We start from the raw sequence: 20809 nt of genomic DNA, 5'->3' as shown, positions 1-20809 counted from the left end.
CCTTTATTTATTTCAACAGTAAATGGAGAAAGGAGGGTGCACATCTGCAATCGTTCCTGGGTTGGGTTAGCGTCCCCAGACGCTGCAGCTGCCCTCCGAAACCTTTTTTTAAAATGTTGTTTTTTTTTTCCTGATTTATTTACTTTATGTATTTGAGGCAGAGAGGACAGAGAGCGAGAGAGAGTGAGTGAGAATGGGCGCGCCAGGGCCTCTAGACATTTCAAATGAATTTCAGACACATGTGCTACCTTGTGTATCTGGCTTATGTGGGAACTGGAGAATTGAACCTGGGTCCTTAGGCTTTGTAGGCAAGTGTTTTAACCATTAAGTCATCTCATCAGCATGTTTTTTTTTTTTTTTATAGAGACAGCAAGAGCAAGAGAGAGAATTGGTGCACCAGAACCTTCAGCCACTATAATCAAACTCCAGACACATGCACCACTTTGTGTGTCTAATTTATGTGGGACCTGGGGAGTTGAACATGGGCTTTTAGGTTTTGCAGGCAAGTGCCTTAACTGCTAAGCCATCTTTCCAGCACCAAAATTTTGATATTTAAATATCTTTGTATAATAAGCCAAAGGAAAACTGATTCTGAGCCAGGTATATAATGCCAGCATTTCAGAGGTTGAGACTGAAGGATTGTGAGGTATGGGCCAGCCTGGGCTACAAAATGAGACCTTGTCTCAAAAAACAAATCCAAAAATAATTTCCTCAACAAAACCCCAACTCTACAGCAATAATGAATATTTTCAGAAATAAACATTTGAGTCAGGAGTGGTGGTGCATACCTGCAATCCCAGCATTCAGGAGGCCAAGGGAAGAAGACTGCTATGAGCCTGGGTTACACTGTGCTGCAGACAGCTTCCTGTTGCTGGGATGAACTTCTAACAGTTTATGAGAGGAAGGGATTTATTTTGAGCTCACAGATCCTTGGGGACATTCCATCAGTGGTGGAAGAAGCTGCTTCCATACATCCAAGCACAGAAAAACAACCAAGCAACCAGCAAACACCAAAAGTAGCAGCAGGAAACCGCAGCAAGCAAGACCCCAGGGTTCAAACCTCTCTGCACACCTTTGGGCTGGAATTCAAATCCACCCCAAACACACCTTTGGGCTGGACCCCAGAATCTACCCCCACCCAGTGATACCTCTTCCAGCCAGGATACTGGAGACCCAAATTACAAGCTTTAATAAAACACCTGAGTGTATGGGACACATGCATTCAAAGTACCCCACACTGTGAGTACCAGACTAGCCAGGACTATATAGAAAGTCTCTTTTGTGAACACACACACTCCAGAAATAAAATTTAAAAAAATAGGGCTTAGCGGTTAAGGCTTTTTTAAGGACCTCGGTTCAATACCCCAGGACCTACATAAGCCAGATGCACAAGGGGGCATCTGGAGTTCGTTTGCAGTGGCTAGAGGCCCTGGCGTGCCCATTCTCTCTCTCCTTCTCTCTGCCTCTTTCTCTCTCTCTCTCTCTCAAATAAATAAATAAAAATAAAGTAAAAAAGAGTTAAATATTTTTACTTATTTATTTGCAAGCAGAGAGAGAATGGGCCCACCAGAGCCTCTAGCTGTTGCAAATGAACTCCAGACACATGTGCCACTGTGTGTATCTGGATTTATGTGGTTACTAGGTACTCCAACCCGGGTCATTAGGCTTTACAGCAAAGCACCTTAACCATTGAGCCATCTCTCCAAAGCAGGGTGTGCTTGCCTGCAAAGCCTAACAATGAGGGATCGATTCCCCTAGTACCCATGTAAAGCCAGACGTACAAAGTGCTATATACATTCAGAGTTCATTTACAGTGGCATTCTGTCTCTCTCCCTTTCTCTCTCCTTGAAAATAAATAAAATAAATTTTTAAAAACTTTTATTTGGCCAGGTGTGGTGGTGCATGCCTTTAATTCCAGCACTTGGGAGGCAGAGGTAGGATCGGCATAAGTTGGAGGCTACTCTGAGAGACTGCATAGTGAATTCCAGGTCGGCCTGGGCTAGAGTGAGACCCTACCTTGAAAAAACATAAAAAAAAGGGGGTTGCTGGAGAGATGGCTTAGCAGTTACTGCGTTTGCCTGCAAAGCCAAAGGACCTCAGTTTGATTCTCCAGAACCCGCGTAAGCCAGATGCCCAAGGGGGGTGCATGTGTCTGGAGTTTGTTTGCAGTGGCTGGAAGCCCTGGCCATGCCCATTCTCTCTCTCCCTCTCTCTGCCTCTTTCTCTCTTTCTCTAAAATAAATAAATAAAAATAAAGTTAAAAAAAGGAAAACTAAAAAATAATTTTTTATTTGATCTTCACAGAATTCTAACATAGGTAAAGGCATTTGTTATAAATATATCTACACCATAATTCCTCCAAAGCTGTATCTTTTTTTTTTTTTCCCGAGGTAGGGTCTCTCTCTAGCCAAGCTGACCTGGAGTTCACTCTGTAGTCTTAGGGTAGCCTTGAACTCACAACGATCCTCCCACCTCTGCCTCCCCAGTGCTGGGATTAAGGGAGTGCACCACCATGCCTGGCCCAAAGCTGCATCTTAATATCCACAAACATGCTTGACAGTTCTTTACTCACATTTAAGATTTCAAATAACTTTTTCTTCTTGGCTGGGTCTTCTACCCACAGAATAATCTGCCGCACACTGGAGCAGGGGAGATTCTTCTCCCCAGTGATGATTCTCACAGGACTATGCAGAAGCCGGTTTGCAAGCTGCTCTATGCTACTTGGAATCGTGGCGGAAACCAAGATGGTTTGACAATCAGTAGGAATGTTTTCTAAAATGTTGAGCACTTGCTGTTGAAAGCCCATCTTTAACATAGTATCAGCCTACAATAAAAGCATTTGAAAGTTAGTTTTGACACTAAAAAACAGACTACTTTAAAAAAGAATGATATAATTAAGAACACAAAAAACTTAAAATGCACACAAAAATCAGTGTCAAAAGAAAAGGTTGGATATTCCTGTAGCCTTATGTTTCCCCTTTATAAATAAGGATGGAAATTCAGGTTGACTATTCCCTATCCAAAATGCTTGGGGAAGGGCTGGAGAGATGGCTTAGTAGTTAAGGCTCTTGCATGTGAAGCCTAAGGATCTAGGTTTGATTCACCAGTACCCATGTAAGCCAGATGCACAAGGTGGCAGATGTGTCTGGAGATTTTTTGCAGTGGCTGGAGGCCCTGACACACCCATTCTCTCTCTCTCTCTTCCTATCTATCTCTATCTCTCTCTGCAAAAATTGAATAATTCAAATATAAAATGCTTGGGTATTTGGTTAATGGGCAAGTTTTAAATTTTTTTTTTTTCAAGGTAGGGTCTCATTCTGGCCCAGGCTGACCTGGAATTAACTATGTAGTCTCAGGGTGGCTTCAAATTCAGGGCAATTCTCCTTCCTCTGCTTCCTGAGTACTAGGATTAAAGGCATGTGCCACCACACAGGGCTGAATTTAATTTTTTTTTAATTAGAACACTTACACACATATTAAGACAGGTAGGAAATGGGACTCAAGTCTAAACACAAGATTCCTTTTTTTTCATATATGCCTTGTATATCTACCCTAAAAGTAATTTTATATATTTTTGTGAGTAAGGCATGCTGGTGTACACCTTTAATCCCAGCACTCAGAAAGCTGAGATAGGAACTCAGGCATGGTGGCAAACGCCTTTAGTCTGAGCACTCATGAGGCAGAGGTAGGAGGATCGCTGTGAGTTTGAGGCCACCGTGAGACTACATAGTGAATTCCAGGTCAGCCTGAGCTAGAGTGAGACCAAAAAGAGAGAGAGAGAGAGAGAGAGAGAGAGAGAGAGAGAGAGAGAGAAAGCAAGCAGGCAAGCAAGCAGGCAAGCAAGCTGAGATAGGAAAATTGCCATAAATTTGAGGCTAGCCTGGGGCTATAGCAAACCTTCATGGTATGGTATGTATTTTCTTCCCTTTTGCATTTCGAGGTAGGGTCTCACTCTAGCTCAGGCTGACCTGGAATTCACTATGTAGTCTCAGAGAGGTCTCGAACTCACAGTGATCCTCCTACCTTTGCCTCCTGAGTTCTGGGATTAAAGGCGTGCGCCACCATGCCCGGCTCATGGTACGGTATTTTTTATTTGTAGTGTCATGTTGGTTGGCACTCAATATGAATGTTTGAATTCTGAAGCATTTTAGATTTCAGACTTCTGGATTAGGGAGGGTCAATCTGTAATAACTATTTCACAAGGACTATTATGGGATTAATGAGATAAAAGATAAAGTATATAAGACACTAAGCATCTATGGCTTAAGTCTCAGGTAATGTTTCAATTGATTGTAAGGCACAGAGAACACTCATATATGCACACTGAGACACACACACTTTCAAGTGGAAACTACTGCCCAACTGCCAAATTCAAAGAGAATCTTTGCCTCTCTTTAAGACATCATTTTTATATTCTAGACAATAGAATATGATTACTGTAAAAACTTTAAAAACCCACTGAGCAAAAGCATTAAACTCATCATTCGTTTTTTCAATCCAGCCATTTACACCACCTGCTACCTCCCTTACTTCCAATCTCCTGAGTATGACTGGAAATGCCTCTTCCTTATTCTTATACACTGGGCCTGGCCCAGACCCTCCCTCATCCTGGGAACCAGTCTTCTTACTTTTGGGCTCTTCACCATAACCCCAATACCACTCTGAGAGTGACACATTCCTGCTGAAAGTCCAGCAGGAATCCCAACATGTAAGCTCTTATACCTGAACCTGAAGGCCTCTTACAAACTATGCACAGGAGAAGATATCTGAAATTAGTGTATTTTTGTTTTGTTTTGTTTTCTGAGGTAGGGTCTCATTCTAGCCCAGGCTGACCTGGAATTCACTATGGAGTCTCAGGGTGGCCTCGAATTCATGGCACTCCTCCTACCTCTGCCTCCCGAGTGCTAGGATTAAAGCCGTGTGCCTCCACACCCGGCTTTGAAATTAGTATATTTCTATACACTAATTATGGCTGTCTTAATATGGCAGGAACATGGGTGCCCCTCTCATTTCCTACTTTACCCTTTTTTTTTTTTTTTTTCCAAGGTTGGGTCTTGCTCTGGCCCAGGCTGACCTGGAACTCACTCTGTAGTCCCAGGCTGGCCTCAGACTCATGGTGATCCTCGCATCTCTGGCCCCCAAGTGCTGGAGTAAAAGGCGTGCACCATCATTAAAATCTAACTTCTAACCATGACCTAGAAGGTTTCTGCAAGTTCTCATCCTAATCCACATGTTGTTTTAGTCATGCCTTTTTATTGGTGTGCTTCATTATGACACTTTCATACATGTATATAATGTTCTTTGATCATACTACCCCCGATAGTTCCTCTTCTCTGATCTCCTAGCCTTTTCCCTCACTCTCTTTAATCTGTTACACTAGCCTTTTCTGTCCCAAAGCACCCCACATTCCTTCTCATGTTAGCACCTATGTGCTGCTTGTCCTCTGTGGGCAGTCTTTCCTCCAGAAGGATTTTCATGTGGCTTTCTCCTCACATCTCAGAATAATGCCACTTCCCCAAAAGTCCCTTGCCTATCAACCCAAGGTAATCCACTGGTTTGTCCATGCCATATTGCTGTGGGTAGGTGTACCTGCCAGGGTTCCATGGAGCACAAGAGCTTTTCTGTATCACTTTCCACTGCATTCTAAATCAACAGTATCTGGAAGATCAAGCTGTGAAAATGCTCGGGAGGCAGAGGTGGGATGATCACTGTGAGTTCGAGGCTACCCTGAGACTACATAGTGAATTCCAGGTCAGACTGAGCTAGAGTGAGACCCTACCTCAAAAAAAAAAAAAAAAAAAAAAGTATTTCATTGATCTGAAGCAGTAATGAAGCACCTAACTGACAACTTACAAGACTGTTCCAAACTTGTAGGGGGGAAAAACAATCACCTGGAGTGAATTTTTTTTGTTTTATTTTTCAAGGTAGGATCTCACTTTTGCCCAGACTGTCTGGGAATTCACTATGTAGTACGCCACCACACCTGACTACATGGAGTAAATTTTTAAAAATACCTGGGCTCCAACTCCAACTTACTGAATCAGCATATCCAACTGAGAGGTCAGATCTTCTAATGCATTCATTGAGCATGGAAGAGGAGTTTTATGGGTTTTTTGTTTGCTTGCTTTGAGGTACCATGTAGCCCTGGCTATATTGGAACCTATCCTCCTGCTTCAGCTTCCTAAGGGGTAGGATTACAGGTCAGAGCCACCAGGCCTGACTCCTGGTGATTCTTATCACTGGGCAAAGTTGGTCAGATTCGGAACCTGGTTGTTGGGATACAGCCAGGAACACAACATAAAAGAAAACCCCAGCACTCAGGAGGCAGAGGTGGGATTGCCATGAGTTGAAGGCCACCCTGAGACTACATAATGAATTCCAGGTCAGCCTGAGCTAAAGCGAGACCCTACCTCAAAAAAACCAAAAAAAAAAAACAAAGAAAGAAAAAAAAAAAAAGAAAGAAAATAATCAAGTTCAACAGAACATGGGAAAGAAGGCCTGAGGTCTTGGTCTGGGGAAGGGAGGGATAGTCTTTAAGTCCCTCAATCTGCAGCACTGAGGAGGAAGAGGCAGGAGGATAGGGAAGGAGAGAAGTCTAGGTCAAAAAGAGGCCTGACAGGAGACACAGAAAGGTGACACAGCAGAATGAGCAGAGCTCAAGGAATTCTTTTAGTCCTCACTCTTCTCCAGGGGCAGTGCCATCAGGGTCTCATTCATTCCAGGTTCCCCTCTGTCACACTGTCAGCTGCTAACTCTCCACAGCAGGCCCTCAACCTCAGTTTTATCTGTTCATCTCCCTCCAGTCTTCTTCCTTAGAAAAACCATATTGCCACATGGACTCCAGTGCCCATTTCCTGCCTCTAGAAAATGTTTCCCCTTTTTCCATCATTCACATGGAAGCCAAATTAAAACAGTATTGTCAGGACCCAGCATTTACCCACTGACCCTTTTCTAAAATTATAAGCACAGCTATAATTTTCGGAGTCACCTCTACAGCTGCCTTCCTCCTCCCTCACACGCAGTCATCAGAGGACTCATAAATGATGACCGCGACTTTCAGATTTAACCCTTCAGTCCTTGGGTCTCCACCCTGCCAGTGACCCCTTCACCCCTTGTATGGATTGCTGGCTGCATGGTCTCATGGGGTCTTTCTTCTTTAACATCTCTTACTGAAAAGGGGAATAACTGTCCTAAACCACCACTTTCAACATGCTACACCCCAACTCAATAATTTAGAAAGCCTCACTGTCTCCCACATCAAATCCAAAGTCCTCTGCCTCTCTTTCAGAGCCCTCTATAATTTGACCCCACCCTAGCTACCCAACTCTATTTCCTATTATTTCTCAGGAAGAATTCTTCTAGCTGGTTTTTCTCATTCCTGTGCCCTTCAGACGACACTTGGGCTTTCTGACTGTTTATGTTAATCTCTTCACTGGCATATCTGATATGTCCTCTAGTTTGTAAATAATTTTCCAACTTTTTTTTTCAAGGTAGTGTCTCACTCTAGCCCAGGCTGACCTGGAATTTACTATGTAGTCTTAGGGCAGCCTTGAACTCAGTGATCCTCCTACCTCTGCCTCCCGAGTGCTGAAATTAAAGGTGTGTGCCACCATACCCAGCATCTTTTTCCAACTTTTGAGGAACAGTTAAATCCCATTACCTTTAAGAAGCTAGTTTTTCATAGTGCCAATGCACTTACTCTCTCTTCTTCTGACCTTATTTGTACTAGACTATCAGCATACTGTAGAGTCTTATTATTGTACTAACAGTTACAGTGATTGGTAAACTATGGCTCTCACAATCATACCTGTTTTGTGGTACTCAGTCACATCCTCTTTCTTTCCCTTCCTCCCTCCCTTCCTTCCTTCTATATTTTATTTGTCCTTTCTTCTTCCCTTCCCTTCTTTCCTTCTATCTTTTCTTCTTCCCCTCCCTCCCTCCCTTCCTCCCTTCCTTCTTTTGCTTAAAATAAAGTTTATTTCAAAGTAAGAGGTAAAGAAAACAGAGAGCACAGACTTCCCAGTCTTTCTCCTTTTCCTTCCCTTCCCTTCCTTCTCCCACCGCCCCCAGCCACTGCTACAAATGGAACCCAAGGTTTTGTACATGCTTCACCATAAATCACACTCCCAGCTCTTGATTTTTTGAGTATGGAGCTCAAGCAGAACTCAAGATCCTCCTGCTTCTATCCCTCTGAATAAGCGCTGAGGTTAAAACATTTGCCCCACACCTGGGTTTTATTTGTTTGGGTTTTCTTTAGGCAATATTTTACTATATAGCCCAGGCAGGCCTTGAACTCAAGATTCTCCTATTTCAGCCACTAGAATACATGGTATTACAAGCATGTGCATCCATGCCCGTGACCATTATTGTCATACTGTCTATGGTTATATGGATTAGTTTTACAAAGACCCTAATAGTCTTAGCCTATATTTACTATCTGCACCATTAAAGAAAGCAGTCACTGGCTTACATCATCCATATGAGTACTTCTGCTATCTCAGTAGGTAGGTCGAGCATGCCTCTTGCCCCTCCCGCAAGGTAGGGTTTCACTCTAGTCCAGGCTGACCTGGAATTCACTATGTATTCTCGGGGTGGTCTTGAGCTCTTGGCGATCCTTCTATCTCTGCCTCCCGAGTGCTGGGATTAAAGGTGTGCACTACCACGCCCAGCTCTTCACCAGCATTCTTTTTTTAATTAGTTATGTGTATAGTGTGTGTACAGCCATGGTGGTGCCATTGTTAGCCTTCTCCCTGTCATCCCCCCTGCGGATTGTGGATGGTGCATTTCCACCAGCATTCTTTATCCTCACTTCTGTTCCAGAGAATAGCTTGCCCCAAGCTCTCACAGGAAATGATAAACATGTTTAAATTATGGTTTTGGCTACATCATCTTCTACACCTGACAGTATCCCACTGCTTCTTACAGGAGCCCACAAGTGCACACCAGGATGTGACTGCTCGCCAGAGCCTGGCACCAGGGCCCACGAGGGCACACCAGGATGTGACTGTTGGCCAGAGCCTGGCACCAGAGCCCACAAGGGCGCACTGGGATGTGACTGCTAGTCAGAGCCTGGCACCAGAGCCCACGAGGGTGCACTGGGATGTGACTGCTGGTCAGAGCCTGGCATCATGCACTTCTACAGCCCTGTGCAACACCAAGCCTCTACTGGCACTGCTGGTGGGACATGAAAGGTAAATGTGCCCTGGAGACAGGGATAACATTGCCCCATGGGATGGCACAGGTTCTGTGTTCTCATGCTTATCTGCACGATGGGCTATAATCAAACCATTATCATAATATGCATAGTAGAAAATCAGCAAAGGGTCAGCTGAGAGCAGGGCGGCACGCCATTATGGCAGAGAAAACAGAGGAGAGCCAAGGCCCGTCAATAAGACAAGAGAGCCACTTGCCCACCACGAGATGCGCCACCTCTACCACATCTGCCAGAGCCCAGGAAAAACTGCAGACAAAGTGGCAACATGAATAATGCTCTTAAATCTAGCCTGACAACCAGCTCTAGGATGGTAGTAACAGACACAGTGATCAATCAAAACCTATGAAAGCAGAAATCCAGAGGCTACAAAAAATTCAATACTAAATCAGACTGCCAACAGGCCTGCCATTGCTCAGGGAAAGGAAGAGGAGGCTGAAAGACTGTGAGCCACAGATTGGGTAGGAATACCCCGAGGCACAGGTCCCGCTCCCCTGCCCCATAGGAACTGACTGAGGCCTGCATGACCCCACCATCATATCATATCCCCACCGAGGAGGGCCCCCAGGGTAATGGAAGTCCAGGGCAAGGGGATAAAGGAGTATAACCTGAGCTGGAGAGATGGCTTAGCAGTTAAGGCACTGGCCTATGAAGCCTAAGGACCCAGGTTTGATTCCCTAGTACCCATGTAAGCCAGATGCACAAGGTGGCACATGCATCTGGAGTTTGTTTGCAGTGGTTATAGGCTCTGGTGTACTCATTCTCTGTCTCTCTTTCTCTCTGTTAACTAAATAAATAAAATATTTTAAAAAGAGTCTAACCTGTTATAATACATAAAACAAAATAAGATAAAATATAGGCTAGGTGTGGTGGCACACACCTTTAATTCCAGCACTTGGGAGGCAGAGGTAGCAGGATTGCTGTGAGTTTGAGGCCACCCTGAGATTCCATAGTGAATTCCAGATCAGCCTGGGCTAGAGAGACCCTACCTAGGGAAAAAAAAAAAATCCCTCACAAAATGCATACTAGTGCACATCATGCTGCATAAGCTAGAAGTACAAAATGTCTCTATGGGTTATAACAACAAGCATTTCTACAACCATTGTGCCTATGTGCTTACAGAAAAAGGACAAAAAATGCCAAGTAAACATTATTAGCTTCTTCCATAATTCCTGTTAATAATTAGTATCACAGACTCTTTATTTGAGAAGATAAATGACAAGAAACATAAAGTCACTGGGCTGGGGAGGTGGCTCAGTGGTTGCTAGCACTTGCCACTTAAGCACGAGGGCCTCTCAGGCAAGAGACCACCAAGTTCAACTCCCAAGAACTCATGTTATTTTTAAAATATTTTATTGATTCATTTATTTGAGAGAGGGAGAAAGAGAAAGAGGCAGATTGAGAGAGAAAACAGGTGTGCCAGGGCTTCCAGCCATTGCAAATGACCTCTAGATACATGTGCCATCTTGTGCATCTGGCTTTACATGGGTACTGGGGAATCAAACCTGGCTCTTTATCAAACCTGGGTCCTTAGGCCTCACAGGCAAGCGTCTTACCTCTCTAAGCCATCTCTACAGCCCAGAACTCATGGTTTTTTTAAAAAGTAAAGAAGGCCAGGCATGGTGGTCATGCCTTTAATCCCAGCACTTGGGAGGCGGAAGTAGGAGGACTACCATGAGTTCGAGGCCACCCTGAGACTACATAGTGAATTCCAGGTCAGCCTGAGCTAGAGTGAGACCCTATCTTGAAAAACCAAAATAAAGAAATAAGTAAAAATTAAGAAAGAAAAGAAAAAGGCTGGACATGGCCATTCATGGCATGTCTATAACTCTAGTGGTAGAAGGAAGACCAGAGAATTGGGAGAATTGCTGGGGCTCGCTGACAGACAACAGCTCCAGGTTGAGAGAAAGACTGCGTCTCAGGGAAAGAAAATGTTCATTACTAATGAGAGAACACCTGATGTTCTCTTCTGTCCTTCACATGCACACCTGCACACACACATGCATGCACTATACACACACACCATACAACACACCTCACCGTGAGGCTAGGGATATAGCTCAGAGGTGGAGTGCTTGCCTAGCATGCACAAGGCCCAGGGTTCAATTCTCAGTATAGCAAAACAAAATAAATCACACAACAAAACTAAAAAAAAACTTATCATTGAGAATATAATGCCTGCTAAATTTGTGTTGTCAATCAGGAAAAAAAAAACAAAACACCAGTTCTGGGGCTGGAGAAATGGCTTAGCAGTTAAGGTACTTGCCTACAAAACCTAAGGACCCAGTTCAATTCTCCAGGTCCTATGTAAGCCAGATGCATATGGTGGCACATGCGTCTGGAGTTCTTTTGCAGTGGCTGGAGACCCTGGCATGCCCATTCTCTCTCTGTCTTGCTCTCTCTGCCTTTCTCTCTGTCTCTAATAAATAAATAAATCTTTACAAAAACAAAACAGTTCTGGGTAACTTTAGTGAACTATGCCTGAGTTTCACTGCAGTGTGCATGGAGCCAGAAAAGAACCACTACTGTCATTTTGATTCCATTCAGGAAGAAAACACTCTACACAATGACAATACATAACTACAACATACTTTTTATAAATTATATTAAATTATGTGACTGTTTTTTAAACTTCATCTACTTACTTCATCTACTACTACAATTTTTATGCCACCAAGTGTTACAGAGCTCTGTTTTATTATATCCAGAAGTCGTCCAGGAGTTGCTATGATAACCTGAATAAAAAAGAAAAGCAAATTAAAAAGTCAGATAACTTATTCATTCTACTTATTTCTTTTGAGACAGGATCTCTCTTATTCCAGGTTTGCTCCAAATTCACCATCTTCCTGCTTCCACCATCTGAGTACTGGGACTACAGTTGTGTACCACATCTGGCCAGTTATTCCATTTTTATCAACTAATATATGCTAGATACTGTGTTAAGGGTTCAGAATTATATATAATAGGTAAATCATACATAGTTCCTGCTCTCAGGAAACCTGTCATCTGAAAGAAGAAACACAGAAAATATGTAAATGCTGGTCAAGTATCATAGCCCTAGGAAACACAAAGACAAACCGAAAGTGTTAGTGGGCGAAGCTGAGTGGCCCAGGCAGAGGGAAGAACATGTACGCAAGTGCTGAGGCAGGGAGGCAGCAAGGCTTACAGGCGGAAAGCTGACGGTGGGAAATGGCACTCGTGATGCTGAGAGGTGGCAGGGGCAGGAAGGGCCTCCGAGTCAGTGTGCCAGCCACTTGGCTCGATGACTAGAGACAAATTCCTTAACCTCTTGGGACTGTTAATCCATTTTTAAATTAAGAGGCTGGGTACAATGACTTCTAAGATTACACAAGGCTCTTAAAAGTTTTATAATACACTAGTTGAAATAATAGCATGAGGCTTTTTAGTTGAACAAACTTCAATAGCAATCCTGGCTCTAGCATTTACACAATACTGGCCTATTTGTTCTATCATCCATAAAATGAAAATAATAATCACCATGAAGATTAAATGAGACATTACTTGATGTAACAGAATTACAAGTAATATATTCAATTATATTCCATGTTTCAAACACATATCCACGGTAACCACTGAGACTACCACCACCTCAGGATTATAGGCTCTGAATCCATAGAGATATAGTGTTTATCACAAACATTCAGATCATATTTAATCAATTATTCTGAGTGAATTTAGCAACTATGCATGCACCCCTGCTGGTTTAGAAGCTGCATTCTCCTTTCAATCTTGCAATGCTTCCCTTGATTTATTTTTTATTTTTTGGTTTTTAGAGATAGGGTTTCACTCTAGTCCAGGCTGACCAGGAATTCACTGTGTAATGTCAGACTGACCTCAAACTCATGGTGATGCTCCTACCTCTGTCTCCCGAGTGCTGGGATTAAAGGCGTGTGCCAACATGCCTGGCTTGGGGGAACAAGGCTGGCCTGAGAGGTGGGAGAGCAGCAGAGGGATGGGGGCAGTGTAGCATAGGGGATAGAACCTGAGGGGCATGAAGGGAGTGAAGCCTGGCAAGGAGATATGGTTGTAGGGGAGGGGACAGTGCTAATGGTGGGAGATTGATCACACATAGCAGGAATGGTCAAATCAATGAATGCAAAAAGTAGGTAGCAATTTTCTCTGTCAAACTTACATACAGCTGGGCATGGTGGCACACACCTTTAATCCCAGTACTTGGGAGGTAGGAGGACCAGTGTGAGTTCAAGGTCACCCTGGGACTACATAGTGAATTCCAGGTCAGCCTGAGCTAGATGTGTGACCCTACCTTGAAAGACCAAAAAAAAAAAGAATACACACACACACACACACACACACACACACACATATTTGAGATAGGGAGAAGCAGATAGAAAGTGAGAGAACGAGGGCACCAGGGCCTCTAGCCAGTGCAAATGAACTCCAGACGCATGTGCCCCTTGTAAATTTGGCTTTAAGTGGGTACTGAGGAATGGAACTAGAATCCTTAGACTTTGCAGGCCACACCTTAACTGCTGAGCCATCTCTCTAGCCCCTAAGTTGGAGATTTTAAAATGTGTGAAAACATTGTACCTAATCATAAGTAAATTACTAAATATTGCAAGCTGGAGATTTTCTCCAATGCATTAACTTTTTATTTTTAAATGGAATTGCAGCCAGCATAGTGGCCCAATCCCAGCATTCAAGAGGTTGAGGTGAGAGGGTCTTGAGTTTGAAGCTAGTGTGGGCTATATACATCAGCCTGTCTAGAAAAAAATAGAAGGATTTTAATCCCAGCACTCAGGAGGCAGAGGTAGGAGGATTGCTGTGAGTTCAAGGTCATCCTGAGACTACATAATGAATTCCAGGTCAGCATGGGCTGACAAACAAACAAACAATAGAAGGAAGAAAGGAACTTCAAAATTAGTTGCATGCCTGCGAAGCCTAAGGACCCTGGTTCGATTCTCCAGGTCCCACAAAAGCCAAATAGACTGGTGGCACGTGTGTGATGGCTAGAGCCCCTGGTGCACCTATTCTCATTCTCTCTTTCTCCTCCTCTCTATCTCAAATAAATAAATAAATAAAAAGAAGAAAAAATTACTTGTTAGCCAGGCGTGGTGGCACACACCTTTAATCCCAGCACTCAGGAAGCAGAGGTAGGAGGACTGCCATGAGTTTGAGGCCAGCCTGAGAGTGTATAGTGAATTCCAGGTTAGCCTGGGCCAGAACGAGAACCTACCTCAAAAAAAAAAAAAAAAAAAAGAAAAATCAAAATTAGTGAAGAGCTATTAGAATTGGCACCTATATATCCACATACATAGTATTCAATTCTATACTATGAAAAAAAGTTATTGTTCAGAATAGCAGGAGGCCTCCTGAACACAGCTAATGCACCAAGCCTACAGCCCAATTTGACTGGTCAGCTTCGGTGCCAACTTTCTGGCTAAGCTTAATTGTCTTAAATGGCAATTCTGTTCAACTATTCATACTCAAGAAAGCTGAAGCCCACTGAAGTAAAATAAGTAATATGGCTAATGAATTCCTAAGCTACAATTAGACATTACTTTCACATACTTTTTTTTTTTTTTCAAGGTAGGGTTTTATTGTAGCCCAGGCTGACCTGGAATTCACTATGGAGTCTCAGGGTGGCCTTGAACTCACGGCAACCCTCCTACCTCTGCCTCCCGAGTGCTGGGATTAAAGATGTGTGCCACCACGCCTGGCTCACATACTTTTATATACCAAAAAATTTAGACTACACAGAGTAGCACAGTGAAGGAAGGATCCAAGTCAGATAAAATAAGGTTTCAGTTTGGCCAAGTGTTATTGATTGGGTATTTTAAAAGTCCAGATTTCTGAGGTCCATGTTCGCAACAGTAAAAGAAGGGATATAGAAACCCACCTTCAGAGTAAATGTGATGGTGCCTGAGATAATCCACATGAGAATATCTAACAATACTTGCCATCCAACAGTAAATTGTATTCCATTCCTTTCTTATATAAAATAACACTTTAAAAAAAAATTGGAGGGGTTGCTGGAGAGATGGCTTAGCAGTTAAGCACTTGCCTGTGAAGCCTAAGGACACCAGTTCGAAGCTCGATTCCCCAGGACCCACGTTAGCCAGACGCACAAGGGGGCGCACGCATCTGGAGTTCGTTTGCAATGGATGGAGGCCCTGGTACACCTATTCTCTCTCTCTCTATATATATATGCCACTTTCTCTCTGCCTGTCACTCTCAAATAAATAAATAAAAATAAATTTTAAAAATTGGCACTCGGGAGGCAGAGGTAGGAGGATTGCTGTGAGTTCGAGGCCACCCTGAGACTCCATAGTGAATTCCAGGTCAGCCTGAGCCAGAGTGAGACCCTACCTCGAAAAACCAAAAAAAAGAAAAAAAGAAAAAAAAATTGGGAGGGTGTTTCAAGGTAGGCTTTCACTCTAGCCCAGGCTGACCTGAAATTCACTATGTAGTCTCAGGGTGGCCTCCAACTCTGGGAGATCATCCTACCTCTGCCTCCCAAGCACTGGGATTAAGTGTGCAACACCATGCTCAACTACACTTTAAAATTTTTTTATTCACTTATTTATTTGCTAGAGAAAAAGAAAGAGGCAGATAGAGAAAGAGAGAGGTGGTGTGTCAGGGCCTCCAGCCACTGAAAATGTGGGTACAAGGGAATCAAACCTGAATTTTTAGGCTTGGCAGGCAAGTGCCTTAACCACTAAGCCATTTCTCCAGCCCTAAAATAAACTTATGTTATTAATTTTTTTCTTTCTTTCTTTCGAGGTAGGGTTGCATTCTAGTTCTAGTTAACCTGGAATTCACTATGCAGTCTCAGGGTGGTCTTGAACTCACAGCAATCCTCCTACCTCAGCCTGCCGAGTGCTGGGATTGAAGGCATGCGTCACCACGCCGAGCTTTATTTCTTTTATTTATTTATTTTTTGGTTTTTCAAGGTAGAGACTCACGCTAGCCCAAGCTGATCTGGATGTATGTAGTCTCACGGTGGCCTCGAACTCATGGCTATCCTCCTACCTCTGCCTCCCAAGTGCTGGATTAAAGGCGTGCGCCACCATGCCCAGCTATTTTATTATTTACCTTGTGTGTGTGCACAAGTGTGTACCCATATGTGTGCATGTGGAGGCAAGTAACCTCTATTGCTCATCACCATGTTTTCTTGAGACAAAATCTCACTCAATCCAGAGTTGGTTTTGGTCAGACTGGTCACTAGCAGCCCCAAAAATTTTCTGGGCACTTACCTTAACATGCTGCTTCAGGCGATAAAGCTGTGGGGGTAAAGGTAAGCCCCCTACAAGAAGCACGGTCTTCATCCGTGGCAGACCACTCATCAGTTCCTTAGCCTGTCTCTCTATCTGAATGGCTAACTCTCTCGTTGGTGTAAGAATGAGTGCAGATGGAGTTTTGCTCTGGAAAGACATAAAAAAGAAGTCAGAAACAAGGAATTCCTGGTGATATGAACTCCATCTTCAGTGTCATTAGAAATATTTCACCATTATCCCATGATATGAGTCTTCTTGCCTTTTGTTCACTACATGCAGATTTTTCCTCCAAAAATGATCATAAATTAATCCCATTTCTTACATAACTCAAATGAGCAATTAAATATCAAAAGTAGGGCAGGACAAAGTGTCCACAGTAAACAAGGTGGGAAAACTAAAGAGCTGCTTCTAGTTAACTGGACCCTACAATCTCTAGCCATTCTCTCCCAAGAGGAAATTCCAGTCACCATCAAGATCCATCAGAGCTTAGATTTCTGCTCTTTCATATCACTTCTTTCTCTGTCCAACAAACTTTGTTACTTATTTGTTTTTTAATTTTTTTACTACATAGTGAATTTTGTTTATTTTTTTAATTTATAATTTAAAAAAATTATTTTACTACATTCACTATGTAGTTTCAGGATGGCCTCACAGTGATCCTCCTACCTCTGCCTCTGGAGTGCTGGGATTAAAGGTGTGCGCCATCATGCCTTGCTCCAAAGAACTTTTATATACATATATATGTGAGGCATCTACCTCCCATTTTTTCCTTTATAGATCCATTTATGTATTTACTTGAGAAACACAGAGAGAGAAGCAGACAGAACGTGAGAAAAACCAGGGTACCAGGTCCTCTAGCCCCTGCAAATGAACTCCAGACTCATGTGTCCCTTGTATAGTTGGTGTTAACTGGGTACTGGGGAATGGAACTCTGGAGTTCATTTGCAATGACCAGAGGCTCTGGCATGTCCATTCTTTCTCTCTCTCTCAAATAAATAAATATTATTTTTTAAAAAGAACATTTTGAGCACCAACACGATGTTCAAAAAAGTTTTAAATTCTATAGAACTTTGTATTTATTTTTTTTTTGTTTTTGTTTTTCGAGGTAGGGTCTCACTCTAGCCCAGGCCGACCTGGAATTCATTCTATTCTCAGGGTGGCCTCAAACTCACGGCGACCCTCCTACCTCTGCCTCCCCAGTGCTGGGATTAAAGGCCTGTTCTACCATCCCCAGATAGAACTTTGTATTTTTTATTTCTGGATTAGGAATGTTCAACCAGTAAAATCTATGCAAATATTCTAAACTTGGGGAAAACTTTCAAATAAGTAATACTCAACCTGTACTAGGAAACAATAATTATACAAGTGTTTGTTGATGTATGAAAATGCTTCATATACTATAAGCTAGCAAGTAAGACAAGTAGTATTTTTGTCTTGTTTGAGGTAGGGTATCACTATGTAGCTCAGACTTCTCTGAAACTTGCAATCCTCCTGCCTCAGAGTCTAGAATGTTGGGATTACAAACCTATGCTACCATGGCCAGCAGTAAGGCAGTATTATTTTAAGATTAGCCATGTAAATGGTACAAAAGTTTTAACTTTGAAACAGGCATGGTGGTGCATTCAAGGTAGAAACAGGAAGATCAGAAGTTCAAGGTCATCCATGGTTATAAAGTGACTTTCAGGGCTACATGAGAACCTGTCACCAAAAACAAAAAAACAAAAAACCCCAAACAACAACAACAACAAAAACCTGAACACAGCAGTCAAGTGCTTCAAAATCTAAAGAGCATCAACAGACACATAAACGGCAGCTCATATGGTAAGCATGACTGTTCCTCCACATCAAAAGCTTTATTCTTTTAATAGAAAATCTGTTAAAAATAAAAAGTGTTTTGTGAGGAAATTAATTTTTAGGTCTTCAATATGACAAAATTCTCTAAAATTATACTTTGCGTGTTAACAGAAGCAAGATCACCAGGAGTTTCAGTGACTAAAGTTAAAAACAGTTGTAAACTGAGTGTGGCGGCACATGCCTTTAGTCCCAGCACTCAGGGGCAGGGGTAAGAGGATCACCGTGAGTTTGAGGCTAGCCTGGCACTACAGTGAGTGCCAGGTCATCCTGGGCTAGTGTGAGACGCTACTTCAAAAAAAAAAAAAAAAAAAAGGAAAAAGTTGCAGTTTGCAAATTTATTAAAGGATGGAACTTAGTAAAATATCTGTTTCTGAGAATAATGCATGTGAACTCTACCAATTACCTCAAATAAAGCTCGGATGATAACAGGAAGAAGAAAAGCAACTGTTTTTCCTGAGCCAGTGTCTGCACTGGCCAGAATGTCTCTTCCCAGAAGTCCCACAGGGATCATCTGCATTTGGATGGGGGTTGGCACTTCATAGCCTGATTTCTTCAAGTTGTCATTTAAGATCTCAGGGAAGCCACAATGTTCAAAGTCAATGATGGGCCTGGTGACTTCTTGCCCTTGGACTGAAATTCCTAACTGCTGTTTAAGGTTTTCAATCTGGTCCTCCCCAAGGTTCACAATAAAGGGGTGCTCTTTGTAAACGTAAAAATCGTTCAGTGGAGACTCTGGCTCACAGGCAGTTTTCTGCGGGCTGCTGACTTTTAGTTTCTCTTCCTTTTCCTTAACTTGTAGCAGATGTTTCGCTTTGCACTCTAAGCTACACACATCTTCATCTGTCTTATCACAGATATACTCTCCATAACGACCACAGACAACACAGACTGGCTCCCCAGGTTCTGCCCAGCGCTGAGTTTTGGAAAATGACTTTACAGGCTCTTCTGATGGACAACCATCCTTCACATTCTGTTCAGGTCCGACCAAGCAGACCTCAGCCAACTGGCCAGCTGGACTGGGCAAGGATCCTGGTTCACTGCTGGACCTATTTGGTGCAGCAGCTTCTTTTGTCACTAAAGCATCCACTGGAACATCTCTGCCCTTGTCCAGCTGAAGATCTGCTTCTGGTTTACTTTTCTTAGCTACACAGCTTTTGACGTCATCATTAGAATTCCTCTTGATTTTCAAGGATCTTGGAACAAACATCCTTCAAGATTCTGTTGAGGAAATCACATAGTGAGATATATTTTACCCTCAATTAAGCTTTCATGTAAAGTACCATATGATTATGTGTCCCAGAGCTTTACCTCAAAGCAACAGAGAAGACATCATGATATTATTTATGCTAAGCTTTTCTTCATGTTACCAATTTCATCTGGAAGTGGGGGAAGAGTCCTTTTCCTCACAGACAGAAATAGTCAAACTGCACACTGCTTACCATAGCCTTGTGCACACTGCCTATTTAAAAAATTTTTGTTGGGCTGGAGAGATGGCTTAGTGGTTAAGCGCTTGCCTGTGAAGCCTAAGGACCCCGGTTCGAGGCTCGGTTCCCCAGGTCCCACGTTAGCCAGATGCACAAGGGGGCGTACACGTCTGGAGTTCGTTTGCAGAGGCTGGAAGCCCTGGCACGCCCATTCTCTCTCTCTCCCTCTGTCTTTCTCTCTGCGTCTGTCGCTCTCAAATAAATAAATAAATAAATAAATAAATTAATTAATTAATTAAAAAAATTTTTTTTGTTGTTGTTGTTGAGGTAAGGTCTCACTCTAGTTCATGCTGACCTGGAATTCACTGTGTCTTCTCAGGCTGGCCTCTAACTCATGGCGATCCTCCTCCCTCTGCCTCTCAAGTGCTGGGATTACAGGCGTGCGCCACCATGCCCATCTTACACTGCCTATTTTTGTTTACTGATCACATACACTCTCAGCATCAGATATTACAGAAGTTCTACAGTAAACCTATCACATTTTCACTGAGTATTTAGCAATTTAAGTCTTTAAAATGAAACCCACAAACCATACAGAACAATATGCTATTTTATACCACATAGCATAATAAATATATGTGTATTTATGTGGTTGGTGCTCAAGCACTTGCCTAGCATTTCAGATGATAGGTTCAACACCAGGAAGGAAAAAGAAAAGGAACTGCTAGGGAGGCAGAGGTAGGAGGATCACCCAGAGTGCAAGGCCACGCTGAGATTACATAGTGAATTCCAGGTCAGCCTGGGTTAGAGTGAGACCCTACCTTGAAAAAAAAAAAAAATTACACTTGAAGAAAGTGAGTCACCCAGAGATTGTTTATTTATTTAAATTCACAATAGTCTTTGTTTGTTTTGGAGGCAGGGTCTCAATTTTTAAATGTCAGAGACCAAACACTTTCTTCAGGATACAAGCACTAGTTACATAAATGTTTTTACAAACTGTTAATTGGGAAAGAACATTTTATATATATATTTGGGGGGGAGGTTTTTCAAGGTAGGGTGTCACT

General features: G+C 42.7%; 1 protein-coding gene across 4 annotated transcripts in view; it reads right to left on the bottom strand.

Annotated features, from left to right (window-relative positions):
- The window catches only part of Ddx59 (DEAD-box helicase 59), a 110037-nt gene that overhangs the window by 8707 nt on the left and 80521 nt on the right, over positions 1-20809 (bottom strand). For 3 of the 4 annotated variants that reach the window (XM_045156667.1, XM_045156661.1, XM_045156675.1), the window contains exons 2-5: positions 18725-19539; positions 16447-16614; positions 11857-11946; positions 2573-2824 (exon numbers count right to left, since the gene is read on the bottom strand). In XM_045156667.1, the coding sequence (XP_045012602.1) occupies positions 2573-2824; positions 11857-11946; positions 16447-16614; positions 18725-19528 (1314 nt within the window). In that variant the 5' untranslated portion in view covers positions 19529-19539. The remainder of the gene's footprint in view (positions 1-2572; positions 2825-11856; positions 11947-16446; positions 16615-18724; positions 19540-20809) is intronic. The other variant, XM_045156684.1, reaches the window with a different exon arrangement.

This window comes from Jaculus jaculus, chromosome 1 (genome assembly GCF_020740685.1).
Source record: "Jaculus jaculus isolate mJacJac1 chromosome 1, mJacJac1.mat.Y.cur, whole genome shotgun sequence".
NCBI lineage: Eukaryota > Metazoa > Chordata > Mammalia > Rodentia > Dipodidae > Jaculus > Jaculus jaculus.
This window is presented reverse-complemented; position numbering and strand designations above follow the sequence as displayed.